Here is a 24,454-nt window from a genome sequence, read left to right on the forward strand (position 1 = left end):
AGTACGGAACAGGAATATCCGTGGGTGGAGGTGGTAAGTACCTCCGCATTGTCATGGACGGATCATTTCCTGGTCAAGACGAAACTTAGAGCCAATATCTGCCCCACCGGGGGTGGCGGACCCATTAGAATGGTCCGCCCTCGAAGGCTGATGGAGCCCATTGGATTCCAGACAGCCTTAGAGGGTTTAATGGTTGGGAATGCCAGTGATCCTGTCGATGCTCTGGTCAATACCTGGAACACCGGTCTTACCAGGGCTATCGACACGATCGCTCCCAAGCGCCCTTGCCATCCCGCCCCAAATCGGAGGCCCTGGTTCACGCCAGAGCTGAGGAAGATGAAACAGTTTGGACGACGGCTAGAGCGCAGGTGGCGGAAGACTCGACTCTTATCCGACAGAACTCGCCATAGGAACTTTCTTCGTTCCTATCGGGAGGCAATACGTGCAGGGAAGAGAGCCTTCTCCTCTGCACGTATTACGTCTGCAGAGTCCCGTCCAGCAGAGCTGTTTAAGGTGATGAGGGAAATGACGCAGGTGCCCCCTGCGCCAAATCCCTTACTTAACCCGACGACGGCCTGCTGTGACGCGTGTAACAACTTCTTTGCAGACAAAATCTCTCAGATAAGAGCTGACCTAGATGCCACCATTAGAACAGAGTCGACAGGTGAGGCGTCCAGTGACTCCGCCGATGTAGTTATACTGGATCAGTTCCAATCTGTGAGTACTGATGACGTGGACAAACTGCTTGGTAAGGTGAGGAAGACAACTTGCCCTCTTGACCCTTGCCCATCATGGCTGGCCGTCCAGGGGGGGATGCACTGATGAGATTCCTTACGGATATCATCAGTGCATCCTTCAGGGAAGGACATATTCCATCTTGTTTAAAGGAAGCGGCGGTTAGGCCACTCCTGAAAAAACCTTCCCTAGACCCCCTGGATATGAGGAATTATAGGCCAGTGTCATTGCTGCCATTTTTGAGCAAGGTGATCGAGAGGGCGGTTGCCCTTCAGCTCCAAGCTGTCTTGGATGAAACCGATTATCTAGACCCATTTCAAACCGGCTTTAGGACAGGCTTTGGGGTTGAGACTGCCATGGTTGCCTTGACCGACGATCTACGTCTGAGCATTGACAGGGGGAGTGTGACCCTGTTGGTGCTCTTAGACCTCTCAGCGGCTTTCGATACTATAGATCACGGCATCCTCTTAGACCGCCTGAGGGGGTTAGGTATCGGGGGCACTGCCTTGCAGTGGTTCCGGTCCTTCCTCTCGGGCAGGTCTCAGAGGGTGCTACTCGGGGACTGTAGCTCCAGTAAGAGGTACCTCACTTGTGGGGTTCCTCAGGGGGCTATTTTGTCCCCGATGTTATTTAACATCTATATAAAGCCACTGGGTGAGATAATACGGACTCATGGTGCTGGGTGTTATCAGTACGCTGATGACACCCAAATCTATTTCTCCGTATCTCGTTCGTCGGCCTCGAATTCTGATGGCATCTCTTCTCTCAATGAATGTCTTCAGGCGGTAATGGGCTGGATGAGGAAAAACAGATTGAAACTGAATCCAGACAAGACGGAGGTGCTCATGGTAGCGGCCCCGAAACCAAGAATTGGGTTGCAACCTCCAGTCCTGGATGGGGTCACACTCTCCTCCAGTGACTGTGATCGCAGTCTGGGGGTGCTCCTTGACTCGTCGCTCCTGATGACAAATCAGGTAAATGTGACGGTCAGGAGTGCCTGTTATCAGCTTCGGCTGATACGCCAGCTGCGCCCTTTTCTGGAAGTAAGGGATCTCGAGACGGTTGTGCACGCGCTGGTAACCTCACGCCTTGACTTCTGTAATGCACTCTACATGGGGCTACCCCTGTGCTTGACTCGGAAATTACAGCTGGTTCAAAACATGGCAGCCAGGCTTGTCTCAGGAACATCTAGGAGGGACCACATTACTCCGGTTTTGAGGTCCCTCCACTGGTTGCCTATCAGCTTCCGGGCCCAGTACAAGGTGTTGGTTATTACCTTTAAAGCCCTAAATGGCTTGGGTCCAAGCTATCTCAGGGACCGCCTCCTCCCGCACAATCCTCCCCGCGCTCTCCGGTCCTCTGGGAGGAACTTACTGCAGCCTTTAAAATCTAGGCTTGCGGCGACCTCCCAGAGGGCGTTCTCTGCTGTCGCCCCCAAACTCTGGAACGACCTGCCGAATGAGATCCGTCAGATAACATCATTAGACAGCTTTAAAAAAGCGGTCAAGACGGATCTCTTCCGGCAGGCCTTTCCAGACTAACCATCCCGGCCCAGGTTCCCTGATTCCCTCATTCCTCCCGTGGCCCCATCTTAGTGATGGTCGAGGATCAACAGAGGGATATCAGGGTTTTTAGTTTTAATTGCTGTTTTTATGCTGATATTGTGTTTTTAATATGTTATACTGTTTAATATTGTCTTAAGGGGGGGAGGGATAAAGTGTTTTTAATTGTTATATTTTATATTTTACTGTTGTTAACCGCCCGGATTGGTTTGCCACAGGGCGGTATATAAATAATTATTATTATTATTATTATTATTATTATTATTATTTTGTACACCTACCAGAAAATACCCATAATATAACACCAGTAATTCAGTCTTAAAAATCAGGTCTAGGAATGAAAGGAAATGACTCTGGGATGAGAAACACAAATGAATAGAAAGACAGGTCAAAAGAATATACAATTTAATATGTACCATACAGTCCTGTATTTTGCCAGTATTGGTGCCGATATTTTTCATGCCTACTGGATGCCTAAAACAGTTAAATAATCTTGCCCCCTCTTCCAGATAACAGTAGGGCTAAACTGTTTTGTAAATTAAAGCACCCCGTGTACAACTTGTTTTCCACTGTTTACGTAACAGGCATCAGTGAACCTGAGGCATGGATTAATTAGCTTGCTTCATGAAACAGAATGGACAGTACATGAGGTACTTTGGACAAACAGACAAAGTGCACTTGTTTGGCTATGATATTAATACAAGTAGCATTTGGGCAATACAACACATTACTATTTTTAGGAAAGCCAAAGTTCCAGATGGATGCTACTCCTCAGTGGTATTTTAGCCCCTTTGCAGAGATGCAGCAGTTTGTGTGTTAAACTTGTGTTGGTAGCTGCCCATTGCCTGTTGAGTGCTTGATGCTCCCATTCAAGGTGGTGGCTCTGAAAGTGTAGGACCGACCCCTGATCGATCCTTCAGTATACAGTCTCTCCGGCTTGTTCTGACAGCGGAAAAACATGAGGAAACCATTCCGGTAGTTCTTGTTCATCCAGCCATAGAGCAAAGGGTTAGCAAAAGTGGAACACATGGCCACCACATGGAACACAGTGTAAAGCAGTTTATAGTCATGGAAGATGAGCACCAAGTCTAAGTCAACAGCAAGCTGGAACACATGGAAGGGGAGCCAAGAGACTGCAAACACCACTACCACCATGACTAGCATTTTTGTGGTCTTTCTCCTGCGACAATGACTGTCATTCCTAGCAGTGGGACTGATGTGGCTTTTCAGCTTGAACCATATCCTAATGTAAGCATAGCAGATGATGGAAAGGGGAAGAATATACTGCAAGAGGAGCATGGACAAGCTGTATATGGTGGCATCCCTGTTTTCAGAAGGCCACTTCTCTGAGCAGACAGCTATTCTGAGATTGATGGTTGGAATTTCTTCATATCTGTACTCTCGGAAGATGGCAAGTGGACTGGCTAGGACAGCAGCAACCAGCCATGTAATAGCTATGATGGAGAAGCTGATTTTTTTGGAAATCCTGCTGTTTAAATGAAAAACAATGCATCTGTACCTGTCCAGAGCAATCACAGTCAAGGTGAGGGTGGAGACATGAACACTTAAAGCTTGCGCGTAGGAAACCAAGTGACAAAGCACAGCCCCAAATTTCCATTCATCCAACAGTGTGTAGGCCAAGGTGAACGGCAAGCAGAGTGTGTCCACCATTAAGTCTGCCAGAGCTAGGTTAGCTATGAAAAAGTTAGTTACAGTCCTCATAGTTTTGTATTTCACTATCATGTAGATGACCAAGGAGTTGCCAATGAATCCCAGCAAAATGATTAAGGAGTAGGCAGCTATCAGTATGATCTGGACGCCCAGGATCTTGGTGCTGTCCATCATAACATCATTGGATCCTTGGAGTCCTTCACTTGCTGTACCAAGGCTCTTTGTGTGCCAGCCAAAGGACAATGTTTTATCCAAGATGCGACCATCTAGAATAATGGTGTTGTTGGCTTGATCAAGTAGCCCCATGCCTTCTTGTTCTATTTGTTTTATGTGCAGGGTGGAGGCTTATATTAGGTTTGCAGCTTTGTCTGTGAATAGGAAAACATGAACACAATAGAAAAAATATTTTTAAAAAAGAGGGAGAAAAGCTTTTCACATTTCAGTTTACAGTTTACAGTGACATATGCAAACCATCCTAAGACCCTTCTGTAAATTCCTATCATGGTGTAAAAATGGCATATTGGTGGTTTATATATAGTTACTATTCTGAAAACAAATCTTGACCCAATTGGACCCTGTTCCCATTTTATTGTAACTGTATGATAACATTAATATTGACAAACGCACTACAATTGAATGATTGAAGCAGCAACCACAATAAAGTAATTTATTTATTTTGCAAATTATATTTATTTTATATTGAATGGATTAAAAAGGGTCCTCCAAATGCCATGCTGATGCAATCATTTAAACAGTATATCCTATTTAGCAATCAAGAAGGGCCAGTAATTAGTTTATAGTCTGTCCTTTCTTGTAGTTTCTGGTGACCTTGGCTCTGCTTTCCAGAATAATGAAACAGGAATAAAGGATAGTAAGGAATACAGATAAATATATAAATTGATAAGGGCTCATGAAGAAAATAATTAAAAAATAGCTTTGCCCATGAGTAATTATTAAGGCTGCAGTTCTCTTCATACTTACCGGGTTGTAAGAACACAGTGGGACTTATGTCTGGATCAAGCCTCATTTCATACCACTTTGTTGAGTATTTCTTAAAACCTCAGTTCTCAGGCAAGGCCCACTACACAACAGAGCTGATAAATGTTATTTTTCTTACAGCTACAGTTGGCTGTATTGGCTGGGAGAGTGTGGGAAGTATAGCCCAAATAAATAACTTTTCCAGGCTCTGCCAGTGAAATTCCAGCCGAGCTTTGACCAGCATTCAGATATAAATGGTGCAAGGCAGATGAGCCCAGAAATTGCCATTAATCTGTCTCAAAATACCCAGGTGTCTCTCTGAAACATGATGGGAAATATACAGTAAACGACCTTCAGTCTATCAGACTGTGACTGCTACTGCTGCTATCTATGTTGCTCTCAGATAGGCCCACCATCTTGGGGGTCCCAGTGGCATAGGATGGGCTGAGAGCCCTCAGATCTGAACAAACATATATAGGTCCAGGCAACTGTATAAATTCCAGGTTGAGTATCCCTTATCTCAAGATCTGAAATGCTCCAAAATCCAAAACCTTTTTCATGGGTGGCTGAGATAGTGACACCTTTGCTTTGTGATGGTTCAGTGTACACAAATTTTGTTCCATGCTCAAAATTATTTAAAATATTGTATAAAATAACCTTCAGGCTATGTGTTTAAGGTAAACTAGACTTCACCCAGATATTTCATTATGTATATGCAAATATTCCCAAGTCCAAAGAAAAAAACAAACCAAAATCCAGAACACTTCTGATTCCAAGTATTTTGGATAAAGGATATTCAACCTGTATGTGTATGCATGTGTGTGTCTGAGTATCTGTGTATATACACAAACACACATACAGTCCTCCGTCCCCAAATGCGGGAGATCCGTTCTGGACTGCCCCAGATATGGGGAAAACTGCCTATCCTGCGAAGCATGCACTATTTTCCCCCTTGCCACCTGTGGACTGCATATGCTCAAAGCAGTGTATGCAAAGTCCGCATAAGGCAAGGGCAGATTGTACATATGCACACAAGAGGACAAATAGGGGTGTCAAACATAACATGTGGAAGCCTTATCAGACCCTTAAGAAATTGCATTCTGGCTTAAATACTCCCTCAAAAGCAGGATTACAGAAAAGACAATTTACTGGATCATCTCCAGGTGTATAATACTAGCAACCTTGGGCCAAAGGAGCTGATTCAGGGGCTGATTATCTTAAATAGCTAATACATTTACAATTTATTTGGAAGAGATGTTCCTTCAAAGAGTGAAAGACATCTGTTTGTCATAGCACATGATTGTTCTCAACATCATATCTTGTATTTAGTTTGCTTTGTCTTCTACTTCATCCTTGGAAGATAAACATGTTTATGTTTCAAGTCTGACTGTTGAAGCACATATTCCTGAAGAATGAAGAATGAAGAGGTAAAATGTGTTGGTAATACATCCATAACATTCAACAGTCCCAATTGTTCCTCTGGCATCCTATTTTTAGGCGCTTTTAAAATGTCCCACTTTCTCCTCTTTCCATTTTCCCTCTATGTCCTCAGCTTAGTTCAGTTGCTGCAAACTGAATTCAAAGTGCAAAAAAGTATCAGCTCAGTGGGGAGGGGTAAGAAGAGAGGAAGGGGTGGAATTTTGACCTTCCCAGTAGGGTCAAGCAAAAAGAAACCTGAGCAGCCTCTCATTGATTGTTTGTTCTTCTTCATTCATAATATTTGTCATCTTGACCTCACGCTGATGTTGACTGGCCACATGTGTCCTGGTTTTCAGCCATGAAAAGCTGGAGGATATACACAACTAGTTTGACTTCCACTCATGGCTATTAGTGCATACCATAGCCAGGTCCTATGTATATTTACACAGAGCTTTCAGCTATCATATGCACATTTTAAATATTTAAGAATCAGTTCACAATGCTATAAAAAATCAACAATTTCTAACTTTAGTGCTTTCTTATTTTTTAAGTACTTTTAGTCTTCTCTTTAGTATTCTGTGCATTGCTGATAACTGTTGATATTTTTTCCTAATGTTTTGCCTCCCTTTGTTTAAAAATAGTCACAACAGTGGGGTGATCTGGCTCAGGGCCACACTGCTAGAAAGAGTAGTTGTTCTTTTCCCCTTCACCATTTCCCTGCTTTGAATTCTGCAAAGGATTTGCAATATTAGCCCCAGAAAGAAAGAAAGACTGGTACAGTACAGGATACAAGAGAACTCCTCCAGATGTGGAAATAATGTAAGATTGGGATTGTATTGTACTGCTGGCATTGAAAGAAATCAAGTGGGTTTCATGCATGAGTGGTCTACTCTAAAGATGCAGATTCATACACAATTATTCTGTTTCTTTCCCAGTGCCAGATGCAGCCTCTAATTTTACAGTTTCCATTAAATTCCATCATCATAAACTTCCATTAAACTTTTATCCTTTGTGCATCTAAATAATAATTATCTCCTCCTACAACATGTACAGCCTCTCCTCACTCTCCTTTAGAATGTTCCCAGACGTTTGCTTTGACCATTTTGTCATAATCTGAAGAAAGGTGCTGTGAACCTGAAAATGTGATGACTGTGTATCTACATTTGTTTCCAGGCAACCTAATTTATTTCTCTCCAGATAAACTGTTACATATTTTATATAACTAACTCTTGAAAAACTCAATCATGAGCAGTCATTGGCATTAGTGGGGTGAGCTGCAAATAATTAGTTTAAAGACAGTGGTCGAAAAGTTGCAGCTGGAACGGAGCATCTACCCTGAACTTGCAGCGGCTTTCTCAAATATGTTTGTCAAATACACACTGTGGCTCTTTAAACAAATTGGGACAGGCTTGGAAATGGCTGGCCAGACAATGACTGTGGCTGGGTTTATGTTGTAATTCATAATAAACAATCCAGTGTTCATTTATCACTTGGTAGAACAGACTTCATAATACCTCTTGGGATTACCGCAAGCATTCTGGCTGGCTGTTGAACTCTGCTGGTTGGGATATGCAACAAAGGAGTCAATGGCCTGTTACAGACTGCCAAAATAAAGCTGCTTCGGGTCTCTTTGGAGGTATGCTATTTAAATGATGCATGGGTCCTAAGAGTCCGGAGGTCACCCCAAAGCCACACTCCATTCCTAAGCACTGGAGTGCAGCTTTGGTACAGCTTCCGGATTCTTTGGATGCATGCATCATTAAAACAGCATACCTCCAAAGAGACCCGAAGCAGCTTTATTTTGGCAGTCTATAACAGGCCATTCACACTTATGTTTTTTAGCTGAATAGATCTGGATCGCATGATCAATACAATACCGAATCGAAGTTCACACTACGTTTTCCACAATCAAAGCTGCCCATGACAATTTAACCCTGTTGACATTCACATTACCATTTGTATTGATTTAAAATGGAGCTGACATTTCGATCATTCTCTTTTTAAAAAAACTACCAATCAAATGATACGCATCTACGTGACACTGTTTGGGGGAATCTTCCCCCTCTCTGTCAGTCTTGGAGTATGGCAATGGCAAGCCCCTCTGAACTACCAGGATAGGTTTGTCTTGGGGGAAGTCACACTCTCTCAACCAAGAAAACACATGGGTTTACATGTGGGGTATAAATGCAATATAATATGTGTGTGAGAGCTTTGTTTGCACCAACTTGGGAGTGGAGTCTGTTGTGGTTTATTTCTTAAGAAAGAGGGGGGGGGACCCCTAAGCCCCACTCCCATGTGTGGCTGGTAAAAAAAAGACAATTTCTTTTGAAAAGATGCAGTAAAATCCCCAGTTCCAAAAGAAATGGGTTAAATGGGGTTTTTTGTCACCACCACCCCACCTTGAAAACTGCACCAAGTCTACTTGGTGCCATTGTGAACGACCCTGAAATAACCTGGTTTCCATACTGGGTTATTTTCTAGTGGGAATGGCCTCAAAGAGAAACGATTCCTTCCTCAAATTAATCTTAAATGCTTTCTTCCCTTTCTCTGCCCTGAGTGTGCATGTCTTTGCTCTCAGAGACTGAAATGATATGACATTATGACTGTGGTAGCAGTTATAATTGTGATGAATATCACTGTGTAGTGCTGTGAGGATAAAGGCCAGCATGATACCTACATTGCTACTACCAAGAAAACTTCTGCTTATTTGCATATTCCTTGTACAACAGTGGGGTCATTGACCACCAAATTGAACATGAAATCTGATGATATTGAGATAAAAAGTGAGCAAATTTTATTTTAGTTAAGTTTAGTTTAATTGCTCTATATGTGGAACCCTCAAAATGACCAATCAGAGGGTCATGATGAGCCATATTTGACCTTAGGTATTCTACGTTTTTTCTACTCTCCTGCCCCTGCTACTTACCATATGGGGTATCTTCATGTTTGAGGGAAAGAGATATGAATTACATGATAAAGTACAGGATAATAACCGAGTTCACTCCTCCCCCCCCCCACATTGGTTATGGAGCAGCAGCATATAAGAGCTGTAAATGACCCTTCCATCTTCAGAATTTTGAATTTACTATCTGTAGATATTAAGTTGAGCCACGATCAGCTTGTGGATGCAATTTTTTCCAATTTCAGTTAGACACGTTTCAATTGTGCCTAACATTTTAGCTCCATTTAGGTAAATTCAACTTGATGGCAAATGACAGCAACAACTTATAAAGTTAAGTTTAAAAAGAAATTTGCCCTTTTTCAGATATTGCAGAAAGTGGTATTTAATACCTCCCTGCACAACACCCATCACCACCACTACTAGCAGCCTTCTAAGTGACATCAGCCTGTTGCCACTTCTAGCTAATGGCTATTCAGACATTTAGAAGCTGCAGGGAATTATGTGGGCAGAGTATTACACTTTTCATAGAATCATAGAATCATAGAGTTGGAAGAGACCACAAGGGCCATACAGTCCAACCCCCTGCCATGCAGGAAATCCAAATCAAAGCATCCCCAACAGATGGCCATCCAGCCTCCATTTGAAGACCTCCAAGGAAGGAGACTCCACTACACTCCGAGGGAGTGTGTTCCATTGTCGAACAGCCCTTACTGTCAGGAAGTTCTTCCTAATGTTGAGGTGGAATCTCATTTCCTGTAGCTTGCATCCATTGTTCCGGGTCCTGTTCTCTGGAGCAGCAGAAAACAAACATGCTCCCTCCTCAATATGACATCCCTTCAAATATTTAAACAGGGCTATCATATCACCTCTTAATCTTCTTTTCTCCAGGCTAAACATCCCCAGCTTTCCTCATAGGGCATGGCTTCCAGACCCTCCACAATTTTAGTCACCCTCCTTTGGACATGCTCCAGTTTCTCAATGTCCTTTTTAAATTGTGGTGCCCAGAACTGGACACAATATTCCAGGTGGGGCCTGACCAAAGCAGAATACAGTGGCACTATTACTTCTCTTTATCTAGACACTATACTTTTATTGATGCAGCCTAAAATTGCATTGGCCTTTTTAGCTTCTGCATCGCACTGTTCACTCATGTTCAACTTGTGGTCTACTTAGACTCCTAGATCCCTTTCACATTTAGTCTCATTCAGCCAGGCGTCCCCCATCCTATATCTGTGCATTTTATTTTTCTGCCCTTACATTTCTCCGTGTTGAATTTCATTTTGTTAGCTTTAGCCCAGCTTTCTAGTCTATTCAGGTCATTTTGAATTTTGATCCTATCCTCAGGGGTATTAGCTATTCCTCCTAATTTGGTGTCATCTGCAAATTTGATAAGTATGCTCCCAATTCTGTCATCCAGGTCATTGATAAAGATGTTGAATTTTACTTGGACAAGGTAGGATGCTGGAAATTGTATTAAACATCTGACATACCTTTATGCTACCTGTAGCCATGATAGCTTTTCCTTTACTGCCATACTAGTCTTTAATGTCCCCTTTGCTTCAACTTGGCAAGAGCCATCATATTCATCAGTTTCATCCCTTCCCATGCAAACAATCTGAACTGGGCAGACGCTGGACAGTGAGCAATGTGTGATAAATTTTCCCTTCAATTATTTTCCGACACTAACACCCACTGGTTTTAGAGTGTTAACGCTTCAGTTTCTGAAAGCCAGTAATTAGAGAATTGTTGGGGTATAATAACTGCAATTACTGAGACTTAATGGGTTTTTTTAAGGCTAATGTTTCAGAATTAATATTGTCCAGAAATGAAGCAGAACAGTGCTGCTGTTTATAATATGACAGCTAGTACTATATACTGATCAAAGATAATAATTAGCAATGCTTTTGGACTGGTTAGTGTCATACCATGAGACTCTCCCTAACAGAAAGCAACGTAGCTTGAGAAAACAAGCTGAAATGTGCTGGGTTGCATATACCAAGTCAAGTTTACAAGCTTCAGCCATGCTCCTGGGATTATATGGGACAATCTCTGGCATTTAGTCAGTTTGGGTTAGATGAAGCAACAGACAGGAGCATTTATTTGCAGTCTTGACTAAACACTTGTAAAATCTCTATGAGACTATTTATTTTTCTGATAATTTCCCTTTTTCATACTCATATGCAACAATAACTACCTAGTGTCATGCCTAACAGTTGTGGATGTGGGTTTCCTATAGTCATCTGGTTGTTCCCTGTATGAACTGAATGCCATGTTAGATAAGGCTTTGATCTGAACCAATATGGATCTTTTTATGTTCTCATCAGCTAAGGCAATGCGAGGAGGAGAACTGGTCTAATGCAATAGGCACATGTTGGGCTAGGAAGAACTTGAGTTCAAATCCCTATTCAGTCATGACTATAAACGCAAAGCTGCCTTATGTGGAGTCAGATCATTGGTCTGTCTTGCTCAGTATTGTATATTAACAACAGTTCTCCAAGGTCTTCCACCTGAGACTCTTTTAACTGGAAACACAAGGCACTGAACTTCAGGCTTTCTACATCCAAAGCCCTGTATTACTGAGGTGTGGATCTTCCTCTGAAATCACTGTTTCTCAGCCAGCAGTGGTCAACACAGTGCTTAGCCAGGACATTTTGCTACCTAAGGCAAAGGGCAAGATGGTATCCCTCTTCATCCCTCCTACAGAGGTAAGTGAAACTTATTTCACCCAATGTGAGATAGTATCTTTCCATCAACTCAGAAACAACTGACTAATTAAGGGGGTCTAGAACCACACAGCTGTGTGCTCCAACTGAAGGGAGGTCAGGAAGAACAGTGGGAAGGGCACCAGTATTTGCCACCTAAATCAGTTGCCTCACTCTAGCTAATTTGTTTTGTTTGTTTTTAAATGTTGTGAAGCCACTCTGAGTCCCAGTTCTGGGGAAAGAGTGGGATACTACTACTACTAATAATAATAATAATAATAGTGGTAGTACAAGTCCTAAATCCTGATTGCATAGGGTTATTGTAAGCAAGGACAGCAAAAGTCCAGATATTGCTGGTCTAAAACTCCTATCATCCCTCACCATAAACTACATGGGACAAGGATGATGGGAACAGCAATTCAACAAGGACCACCTCTTTTCCATCCTTGCTGTATGGGAGATCTCCTTTGGGGTCCTCTGGACCTCTTGCAGAATGTTGGCTTTTTGATATTGCTGGACTACCACCTCTTAAAGAGCAGGATACACAGGCACCAGATGATAAGTAAAAGAGAAATCTGTGAAAGATCCTGCAGACAGTACAGGCCACTGATTTGTCTTCATTCTACAGAAATGTTGCTATCCTGTGCCAGATAATTAAGTAGTTAAGTAAGTAGAGAGGGAGAAGGACAGAACATGCTACTAGAAGGGCTCCCTCATCACTGTATTTTGTTTTAAAATAGGTTGTGAGCCTCCTTGGATCCAATATTAGGAGAAACAAAGGACTCAATTGAAATGAAATGTTTGCTAGGTTTGCTCTGCTGTGGCTCACTGGCCTCTGTTATGACAGATTTCAGTTCCCAAGTTTAGAGGAGCAGATGTTAAAATGTCCAGTTTTCATGCTTTGCCAGCAGTCAGTGTGTGTGTTTTAGATTATATACACACAAACATTTAAGATTTCTAGCTGAACTGGGAATAACTTCTTACTAATTTTGGAGCACTATTTTTGCCTTTACTAGAAAAAAAAAACAGACGTCCTGGACTATGTATGTGTCAAATTTTAGTTTTCTCAGTAGCCTGGGCATATATGAACTATTTTGAAGGCACAAGCCTTGTCCAATAATTGTAGAGAAAGACTTTGACATATACCAATCAGCCGATATAGCTACATCTGGGCTGCACAGTAAAGAGCAGGCTGGAGTCACAAAGCTTCCCTCATGCTCAAATACTTCCACAGAAGAAACTAGATATCAGGGAAATGATTTCTCAGCTCACCTCTATGGTTGAATTACAAAAAAATAAATAAATAATCATTTAATCATGTGAATCCCCATGATTCAAATATATTTCAGAAGGAAAATTTAATATCTGAATCAATAAATTAACTTTATATTTCTAGCAAGTCAGGCTATCAGGAAGCAAGAGAAATCACTGAAAACTGGTGTAAGTTATGCAGGTTAAATCATGAAAGTGATGGGAGAACTCATAAAATGATCTGGTGATAATTTGCTATTGACTGGGAAGACATGGTGCAGGACAATCCTATGCTACTGGGCAATGTACAAGGAAGTAGCTTAAAGAGTGTTTACAAAGTAGAGGAATTTCACCTATCAGTACAGTTTTGTTGTTCATGTGTGCCTTCAAGTAGTTGCAGACTTATGGGGACCTAAGACAAACCTATCATGGGGATTTCTTGGCAAGATTTGTTTGGCGGGGTGTGTGCCTTTGCCTTCCTCTGAGGCTGAAAGAGTGTGATTTTCCCAGGGTCACCCAATGGGTCTCTGTGGCCAAATAGGGTTCAAACCCTTGTCTCCATCTTAATCCAAGTCTAGTCCTCAAACCACTGCATCATGTTACCTTTCACCATGGCACTGTTATTATAGCTATAATCAAATTATAATTAAATCAGTTGGCATGATTGGGAAGCATGCATGGGCAGGGTGAGAGCTGTATATCAGGATGGACATTTTGTGGCGTCTTCAGATGTTACTGGATTGCAATTCCCATCATCTCTCAACACTGGCTGTGCAGACCAGAGCTGATAGAATTTGCAGCTCTGAAGGGCTAAAAGTTATCTACCCCACCTATATAAGAAAGACAGAAGTAGAGTGATCTGCACAGTTACAGCATGACAAAGTCTGCTGAACATTTGCTGTACACCAATGATCTACTAATTTGTAGGATCTACATTGTATAAGCAGTGTGCTCACTGCTGTGACGAGCTGCCCTGAAATCTTGGGTGGTGGTGGTGCAGAGACATCCTTTTCTACCCAATTTGTGGTTTAGATATAGGTGTGTATACATAACATCTTTCTCTCTGTTTTCTGTCAAGATGAAACTGTGGAAGACAAAATTGAAGGCAAAGCATTAATACCAAATGAGAAGGGATAGCATTATATAACAGCAGCTGGATTGAGAGAGATGAAATAAAGATGTCAGTGATGGATAAAGGCAAAATCAGTAAGAAGAGAATTATTACTACAAAGTGCTAAAATTATTGTTGCAGATGCAATGGATAAGGATACAGACAATGAGGCCAAGTTAAATGAATTCTTTGCATTGATTTTCACTGCCATCAGTGCATAATCCCACAGCTTTTTTCTATCTGGACAAGGCTATAGCTGGTCAAAACTTGACATATCATTAATCCAAATGGCATATACCCGAGAGTTCATTAAGAGCTCCACTGTGGCTCTTCTAGAACATCACTTAAATCAGCCTCATTACTAAAAGAGTGGAGTGGTGCCAGAGTAACACCCATTATTGAAATGGGAGCTAGCAAGAACCAGAAAATGACATGCCAATCAGTTTGCTGTCCATTCCTGGTAAATTTGTAGAAAGAGTTAAGAAATATATAAAAGAGCAAGGTTTGCTGAAGAAGAATAAGCAGGATTTTTGAAAAAGTAGCTTTGTCTCACCAGCTTTCTGGAATTCTAGCATGTTATCTGCAGACCTGTAGACCTAGGTAGGCAAAGTTCAGTCCTCAAGATGTTGCCCTGGCAGACCTAACCAGCAAAGCCCATGGAGAGGAATGCTAGGAGGTGCAACCCAACAATATTTTGCAGGGCAGCACTTTGGCAAATATGGGCTGCTCAGGCATGATTAGACTACAAAACTCAGAATCCCTGGGACTTTGTCTAAAATTAAATGCAGCAACATCTGGAGACTCAGAGTTGGAACTGCTACAGGGATACTACTACAGGAACTACAATTATGGAGAGGGGGCAAAAATGAGTACATTGCCCTTATAAATAAGAATTCTGTCCCATCCCCAATGAAATTTTCTCTGCACTCAGATTTCAAGCAGTAACTTAAAACTTCAGTTGAGCATTCAAAATACAGTTTAGGCATCCAAAGAAAGAGGGCCGGCAAAGTTACAAGGGAATTCAACTGCATCAAATAGAAGAGTTCTAGGTATGAACAATTTTCCATGTCTGATCTACAAGGCTAGAAATTTAGAAACTGAAGGAAAAATTCATTCAGATGCTTATCTGTAATGGGAACATCCTAATTTTGCTCATCCTTGTAATTACTACCGGTAGGCATGTTTGTTGTCATGTCCCACCACTTTTTTTTGTCATGAATAACTCCAGAACCAGAAATGGGCATGGATGCCTCTTAGAGTGATCTCAATCCATAGGGCGATCTGGGGGACCAAGTGGTTTCAAACAAATACCCTAAGATTGCCCTTGGACTGTGACAAGCTGGGGATCCACAAAATTAGGGTTGAAATGTTCCGCTCCCTTCTGTATCTATCCCAAACCTGCCCAAGCCAGTGTTAGTACTGCCTTGTTGTTAACTGCCATCAAGTTGACTTTGACCTATGAAGACTCTATGAATGACAGAACTGCAAGTCACCCTACCATCCAGGGGGCATCACTAGGGGTTGCGTGGGGTCCAAACCACACCTGGTTATACCTCAGAGGGAGGTGGAGACTTGGTGCTGTGGTTGCTCAACATCCATCCAAAGACCCTCCCAGATGCCTCCCTCTGCCAGCCAAGGCACCTCTGCCCTCTGTGCCCGCTGGTGACAGTGGGGTGCTGTTGCCACCAGCAGCCCCTTCTGGGTGTTGGCAGGGCTGCTGGCCAGGCCAGGAAAGGGGGGTGGCAGGCATGGACTTGAGGATGAAGCAAGCTTGTTTTCTGCTGCTCCAGAGACTAGGACATGGCACAATGGATTAACGCTACAGGAAATGAGATTCCACTTAAACATGAGGAGGAACTTCCTGACAGTAAGAGCTGTTTCACAGGAACTTTCTGTCTGACAGTAAGAGCTGTTCAGACTGTGGTGGAGCCTCCTTCTTCGGAGGGCTTTAAATAGAGGCTGGATGGCCATCTGTTGGGGGTGCTTTGATTGTGAGTTCTTGTATGGCAGGGGGTTGGACTTGATGGTCCTTGAGGTCTCTTCCAACTCTATGATTCTATGATTCCTGTCACCAACTCGTTCCTTTCCTGGACAAACCAGCAGCTCCCCATCCCACCCAGAAAGGGGTGCCCCCTAACAGTGCTTCTCCTTCTGCCACTCCTTTCCGGCTCTCTTGCCATATTGTCTCCCTGGGTTAGCTGCCTACTTGGCAGTGACAACATGAGTTATATCACTGGGATGACACCAACCCTCATGAGGTCACTGCTACCATAAACAGCCCTGTTCAGGTTTTGCAGACTCAGAGCCGTGGCTTCCTTGATTGAGTCTATCCATCTGGAATGTGGTCTTCCTCTTTTGGACTGCCTTCCACCTTATCAAGCATTATTGTATTTTCTAATGAGTCATGTCTTCTCATGATATGTCCAAAGTACTACAATCTCAGTTCAGACATCTTGGCTTCTAGAGAGACATCATGCTTGATTTGCTCTAGGACCTATTTATTTGACTTTTTAGCAGACCACATTACCCATAGAAATTGTCTCCATCACCACATTTCAAATGAGTCGATTTTCTTTCTGTCAGCTTTCTTCACAACCATACTTTCACAACCATTCTTAGAAATTAGAAATACGATTGGATGGACAATCCTAACTGATCCTGCTGAAAATATTGTGGATGGCCAAGAAGACAAACAAATGGGTTCTAAAACAGATCAAGCATGAACTATCCCTGGAAGCCAGTGAGAAAAAAAATGATTATTAGAAAAGGTAATGAGGCTAGGAAAGGTGGAAGGTGGTAGAAAGAGAGGAAGACCACATGCCAGTTGGTTAGACTCAACCAGAGAGGACACATGCCTAGGTCTGCAGTGAGGAGCAGAGAGGAGAACAGGAGGTCTTGGAGATCTCTCATCCACAGGGTTGCCATGAGTCTATGAACTTTACCGCATTAAAGTTGGAACTGTCCTGCAGCGTTCCAAACCGGACCGTTCTGGGGATGGGAGGTGGTGGGGAACGCATTTTACTGCACAGTGGGAACACTCCCGCCGCCGCCGCCGCCAAACATCCTCATCCCATTCTGGAAGTGCTCCCCAGGGGCGATTTTCAGGAACGCTTCTCAAACATTCCCGAAAATCAGCCCCTCTGTAACACTTCCGGAACGGGCTGAGAATGCTCGGCAGCAGCAGCAGCAGCATTCCCGCTGTGCAGTAAAATGCGTTCTCCGCTGCCTCCCATTCCAGGAACGGTCACTTTAAGAACGCTATGGGACCGTTACAACTTTAATGCAGTAAAGTTCAAAGTCGACTTGAGGGCAGTTAACAACAACAAAGGTCTCTGTAAGTTTTGCTTAAACAGAGTGACACAGCTGACCGTCTTTACATCTCTTTTGTTTACTACTGAATTTCCTGGAATATTTTTAAACAAAATTTATAGCTCCCTCTGACCTGGGATTTCGATTAGCTGGAGAGACAGTTAGGAAGTTAGTCCAAACAATCATTTGTTTAATTGTTTCATGAAGATATAATTAGTATTATATCTTATAGTTTAATTGTTTCATGAAGATATAATTAGTATATTGCTCCACTTTTGACATGACCTAAAAGTTGTTCCAAAAAGTTTAATTGTACAATCAGGTTTTGCTGATCAATAATAACTTTCCATGTTTGTTAAAGTTTTTTTATTCTCAATCAAACCTTTTCTCAAAACATATTTTCTTAATTTGGACATTGAATCTGTGTCCTAGAGGTTTGGTCTTCACTTATTATCAGTGTATTTTTGGATCTCTGCAAACTGTTCACAAATCTGAGCTTTACCTAAAAGTTTTTCCTGAAAGGATATTTGAAGGCAGAAGTGGTAGAATAAGAGATAAAAGCTGAAAAATGAGAAAGAGGTACAGAGATAACAACAGACACACTCACACTCTGGAGACAAGTGGAAACCATTAATTAATTAAAACCCTTCTCCCTAAAGAGCAGAGAGTTTTTATTGCATCCTGCCTTCTAATGGAATAGGAAGTGTTTAGAGGAGAGGAAAATGACAATGAAAGCTACAAGCAGGGAGAGGACTCTCCATAATCACAATGATACCTAATCAAATGCTGAAAAATGAAGGACTGCAGACCTACTGGTCTATTTGCACCAGATGAAATCTGATTATCAGTGAATGGAAGCAGTTTCTATTATCAAGTTTATGCATAAGGCTTGAAGAAATTACAAAAAGGTATTACAGTTTCTGTCTTCCAGCTCAGGATCTTTTCTCCAGTTGTTAAAAGGAAACAACAAAAATGACAGCAGTGTTTGTTTCCATTTTATTTTCTCAACACAGCTGGACAACCTGCAGCCAGACTATTTTATTTTTCAGACCAATTTAAAAAAAAAAATCAAGTTCACTAGAACTCTTCTTCAAGCTAGGTGATACAAAAAGAAGAAAGTGGTGGAAGAATAAACACAAAAGTCCTCCCAATTTGTTTTGATTTTAACATTTACATTTTAATCTTTTTCTATAAATATTTTTCAAAATCTACATTCAGAGGGCTGGCAAAGCAAACACAAGCTACAAGGAAACCATTAAAATCCATAAAAGAGCCTTCAGAAAGAGCAGCAAAAGGAAAGACAAACAAGAAGAATCCAGACATTAGTCCAACTATTGAAGCTGTTAAGTTTGTGTTTGTTATGATCCATCTCCACAGTGGCTTCTATCGACCTTAAATTTCTACTATGTTCTCTGCTATCTTTGCTTCAAAGGAAATATTTACTGTCTGTGCTTCCCTTAGCTCCAAACACATTCGGTAATTACTTAAAATGAGATTCCTTGTTGTAACTAATTTGCTTGTGTTGCCTCAAGTGTCATTATTACTACTGCAACTATATTAAGACTCCTTTCCATTTGTTTGCCCTTAGCATTCTTTCCCCTCCTCAGGGATACTGATGATTATGACTTTGTTTTTGTGTATGGGAGTGTGTGCATGTGTGCAGTCCTTCAAGTCACCTGACAGAGGGTTTTCTTAGGCAAGTAATACTCAGAGGTGGTTTTGACAGTCCCTTCCTCTGAAATATATCCTACAGTTCTTGGTATTGGTTGGTGGTCTCTCATCCAAGTATTAACTGGCCTGACACTGCTTAGCTTCCAAGATCTGACAGGATCTGATGCCTTTAGGGTATTTAGGCTGCTGCCTTTTTTATACTCCTTTGCAAACAGAACCACCTCACACACAATATAGTACAGTAGTTGGAGCACTGGACTGTGGCTCTGGAGGTTCAAATTCCCAATTAGCCATGGAAACTCACTGGGTCACACTCTGTCAGCCTCAGTGGAGGGCAAAGGCAAATCCGCTCTGAACAAATCTTGCCAAGAAAACCCTGTGATGTGTTGCCTTATGGTCACCATAAGTCACCATAAGTAGGAAACAACCTGAAGGCTCACAACAACATTAAGTTTCAGGAAACTGCAAGAAATTGTGTTTTTCTTAAGGACAACTAAGTAATTATGGTTGCACTTCTAGATGGACAGTAATGATCTTGTTGTAATTCTGTAACAGTATTCTGTATTGATGGAAGTGACTGGCAAGAATGGAACCATGCCAAATAATAGTAGTGTAGGTCTGAAAAGTCAGGCACACCGCAACAACAGGTTAGAAAAAAAAAGAACTTTGTTTTTGGACTTATTTTGTCTTTCAAATTTTTCAGGTGATAAGTGGTATTATATACACTGTACTCAAGCAGGATTTGGTATTTTAGAATAGACCTGAATAGGAAAGCACCTAATGAAATCCACAGGAAATAAACTGTTCATGTTTGGTGCAGCAAATTGAATGAGATTTTCAGCTCTAAAACATTCTAAAGTTTGATTTCATTTTGCCCCTGAAGAAGGCCACTGCAATATACACATAGGCTGAAACTCATTGGGCTTTTTCCAAAAAATAAAAATAGCCATCCACTGAGTACTTACTTGGAGACATATCTCCCCCCCCCCCCCCCCATGAACTGCATTGGATCACACCACAATGCTAACTACTTACTTATTTTTCATTGTAATTTATAAGTATGCAACTCAGTTGTATACAAATGTACAAATTATTAGGGAACAAGTCCCAGTGAACTTAGTGAAACTTATTTCTGCATAGGTATACTGTACTTCAATTTGCACTGTAAAATTGTTTCATACATAACAATATCACTAATGTATCAATATTCAGCAATAATCAAAGAGTTATTTTTTCCTAAAATCTTCATGAAATTAGAGGGGACATTATTGGAACTATTCTGTGTTTGCAAAAGCTTCCAACAAAAACAACCAAAGAGGTGAACTGATGAAGAATCGGTAAGTGATTGACCACAGACGGTAGAGAATTCAGAAGGAAGCTTTAAAGGATGCAGCACATCTGACACCTGCAAGCCACATGGGAGTTGGGAAGTGCACCAGTCCTCAGTGCTGAGTGGTCACTAACAACTTGTTCAAATAGCAGGTCAAGGCGTTAGTGAGGTCAGGCAAGGATGGGAAGCCAATTCAAACAAGAGATTAGAAAGGTACTGTTATCTGAAAACTTCCACAACACTAAACCTCATGATTTCTGGTACAGTTTTCATACTTAAGTTCTTTGCTAAATGACTAATTGCAAGAATAGCGGGCTATTTCTTTGGCACTGCCAGCTGTTCTTTATCTTTTTCATCTGTCATATTTTTAATTTAGGAGGAATAAAGGCACATATCTCTAAGATGGACAGAAGAAAAACTGTCGCAAGGAAGACTCTCCCATCTCTGAGATCAAGGGACTGTAAAATGCTGCCAGAAGGGGGCAATCGGTTCTATTCCAGACTCTATTTTGTTTTATCCAGGATTGCAGCAAAATAATTTTTGCCTGTCACATGACACAGAAAGAATGACACATACTGACACACGCACACCAACCATATGCCCCTCATCCCCAATAACCTGTTTTTTGAAGTTCCTGCTGCCCTGCCAAGACAAGCATCAGAATGAAGAAATGGACAACAGCAGCTGAACAACATAGTGTAGGATGTTTCCTGGGACAGCAGCAAGTGAGGGCCAGAGGTGCTACCCAAGTGGTGATCCATAGATCAGTCCTGAAGCCATCAACTGCTGGGCTTTGGTAAGTTCCCAGGAAAGAAAGAATCAGTTGTATCCAACAGGTATAAACAGCCCCTGGCACACTGGTAACAGTTGTCAGCCCCCCACATCTGATAGCTTGAGATGCACTGCTATAGAAGATTTACAAACTGGAAGTTTGATGAATGTATGGAAATACTCAAGGGTAAAATCTTCAGGCCAGTCCTCAAGTTCTGAGACCCTTTCCAGCTTCAGTAAGCAATGGCTCACACACACTTCTGTGTTTTTAAAATAAAAACAGAATGTTCAGGCTAAAAAGTAACACTTTTCAGAATATTTAGAATGAAATATCATGCAATGTTGAAAGGTTATGCCTTTTGTTATATTTTTGCTTATTTTTTGTTGGCATCTCCAGTAAGTGTACAACTTTCCTCCTCCCCAGTTTATCCTCTTAATCCAGTGAGGTAGGTCAGGATGAGAGAAACTGACCGGCCAAAGGATACCAAAATTTCAAGACTCTGTGGGGACTTGAACATGGTTCTCCCAAGCCCCAGTCCAACGCTTTAACCAGGGCTGAATTGCGTTGAATTTTTGAACATCATTTCAACAAGGCTTTTACTTCACAGACAGCTATCTATATGCTTATGAAAACCTTGGCAGATGAGCAGCATAGTTCTAAGTATAGTACTTCATGGAAATTCAATGCATTAGGAGTTATTCAGGTGTGTTTTGGAGTGCAGCCAGAAAAACTGATATCTTGAGGCACATAACATTAATTCCCTGTCTGAAGATGGAAAATGGAGATGAGCAACACATTAACGACACATGGAGCAAATAGAAATCTATCTGGCTCAGTGATAAGAGCCCAGTAGCATGGAAACACAGGGTATTCTCTTCCTAAATTCATATATAAATTGATCATTATAGTGAGTAATAGAAAACTGAACTGGATTGGGTACCATTCTTCTTGTCCAAGAATGTGAACATTTGTGCCTGTAAAATTGCCTGGCCACTATGTTTACAAACAAGGCAATAGGATGCTGATGGAAAGAAGGAGTACTGGGAAGGGACTGTGGGAGCATTGCAGGTGGTATATCCATATTGTACATCCCATGACTGTGATCCCTAGAAGTCATACCACCGGTCTTGCTTAGGGGTGCAAAATGAAAAGGTTCTGTTATGTGCTGGAGAAGGTGGGTCCTAGAACAGATCAAACTCCAACTCTCCCTGGAAGCCAGGATGACTAAACTGAGGTTGTTGTACTTTGGACACATGAGAGTGAAGACCTGATTAAAAAAGACAATGATGCTGGGAAAAGTGGAAGGCAGCAGAAAAAGAAAACTGCATGCCCAATGGCTAGACTTAATTAGGGAAGTCACAGGTCTGAATACAGTGGTACCTCGGGATACGAAATACCCAGGTTACGAAATTTTCAGGATACGAAAAAAACCCATAGGAAATTATTGTTCCGGGTTAAGAAAGTTTTTTCGGGTTACGAAAAAACTTTTGGTGCTTTTCTGCGCGATTTCACACGGAATCGCGGCTTTTCCCCATTAGCGCCTATGGGAATTCGGCTTGCGAAAGCCTTTCGGGTTACGAAATTGACAGCGGAACGAATTAATTTCGTAACCCGAGGCACCACTGTATTCAGGACCTAAGCAGAGCAGTGGAGCACAGGGAATCTTAGAGATATCTCATCCACAGAATCACCATGACTCCAGTTACTGTCATTTGACTTGAGGGCAGCTAACAACAACAACAACAATTCCTATAGAGGAAGTAGTTTCCTGGTGCTGCCAGAGACTTGCAAAAGGCTCAAGAACCCACTGATTTAATTCTGTATATGGAGTAAAAAGCATATTGAGAACATGTAGAGATGCTCCAGCAATTGCAACAAGAAAGAATGTTGTCCATTCTGTAAATCTGTGGATATACCCCAGAAGGACAGTGCTTTTAACTGGACAGTGCTTATAACAGTGCTAACAAAGAGGTAATGACTTGAGATAGTTTTACAAAAACTGCCTGGAAGGGTGAGACCAAAAATCTCTAAGACATTTGTCCTGTACTCATGGGATAGAAAGAAGCAAAGTATACTGACCAAGGACACTTCCTTCAGCACACTGTTTATCAATCTGCCAGCCCCAATCTCACCACACAAATGTTTTCAAATGTACAGCCTTTAGCAACCTTACAGCCTCCATATGTGTTGGACTACAAAGTCCATGATCCTCAACCAACATGTCATGTTGGCTGAGACTAATGGCATTTGTAGTCCATTACAACAGGAGGATTTGGAGAAAGTGGTCCTAAGCAGGATTGTGTGCTGCACATATCTCTAAAGTCCCAACACCTGAGACTGCTGCCAGAGAAAATATTTTCAGCACAAGGCAGGTGATGTGACACTCATTGTTCATTGCATGAATGTTCATTCACAGGTTTTGCAGAACTGGGCACTAGGTTTTGGAAACCTGCTACACCTGTTTGACCACAGACAACAGTAAATCCAAAGAAACAAATGTAGAGAGACTCATACACTATGGGAATCTGTCCTATCCTATCACCTTCAATCTGTTGTCTGTCACCAGCCTAAAATTATCTCTAAACAGGAGATAAATGCTATTTTATCAGGGATGGCAAAGCTGAAATATCCTAAATTGCAGCTGCATAGTGAGAAACATTCTCACTACTTCTTTCTCAACTACCTTCCATAAGTCACCCAGCAAATGAAAGATAAAAATATGCCTCCCCCATAATTAATTACAAAAGATCTCTTGGATAACAAATAAAAGCAAAGCCGCTTACCTGAACTTATTGTTTCATTGTTCCATCGGGCCAAGCTCTTTGTTTCTGCCCTTCCACTCGTCTTCTACTGTTTGAAAGCTTGCACTGGCCAAGATAAAAAGAACCACTTTCTCAAAGTAACTCTTTTAGAGAAGGAGAGGGGAAAAGGCCACCCAAATTACAGAGTTACCCTTTTCTTGAGACCTATCTCATTCTTGGTGGAGTTGGTGAGCCAGGCTTCAATTTCCAAATGTGACTGACACAATCATTACCCCACAA

At 41.8% G+C, this 24,454-nt stretch overlaps 1 protein-coding gene across 1 annotated transcript; it reads right to left on the minus strand.

Moving 5' to 3' along the window:
- Positions 1-2,718: 2,718 nt before the first annotated feature.
- LOC149321801 (neuropeptide Y receptor type 2-like) lies at positions 2,719-24,454 on the minus strand. Its single transcript, XM_089502410.1, has 2 exons — positions 24,197-24,454; positions 2,719-4,336 (listed from the first exon to the last, which is right to left on the minus strand). The coding sequence occupies exon 2, from the start codon at positions 4,272-4,274 to the stop codon at positions 3,114-3,116; it is 1,161 nt and encodes a 386-aa protein (XP_089358536.1). The 5' UTR covers positions 4,275-4,336; positions 24,197-24,454; the 3' UTR covers positions 2,719-3,113.

The sequence above is a fragment of the Sceloporus occidentalis genome, unplaced genomic scaffold (genome assembly GCF_023333645.1).
Source record: "Sceloporus occidentalis isolate IW3139 unplaced genomic scaffold, rSceOcc1.0.p SCAF_1, whole genome shotgun sequence".
NCBI lineage: Eukaryota > Metazoa > Chordata > Lepidosauria > Squamata > Phrynosomatidae > Sceloporus > Sceloporus occidentalis.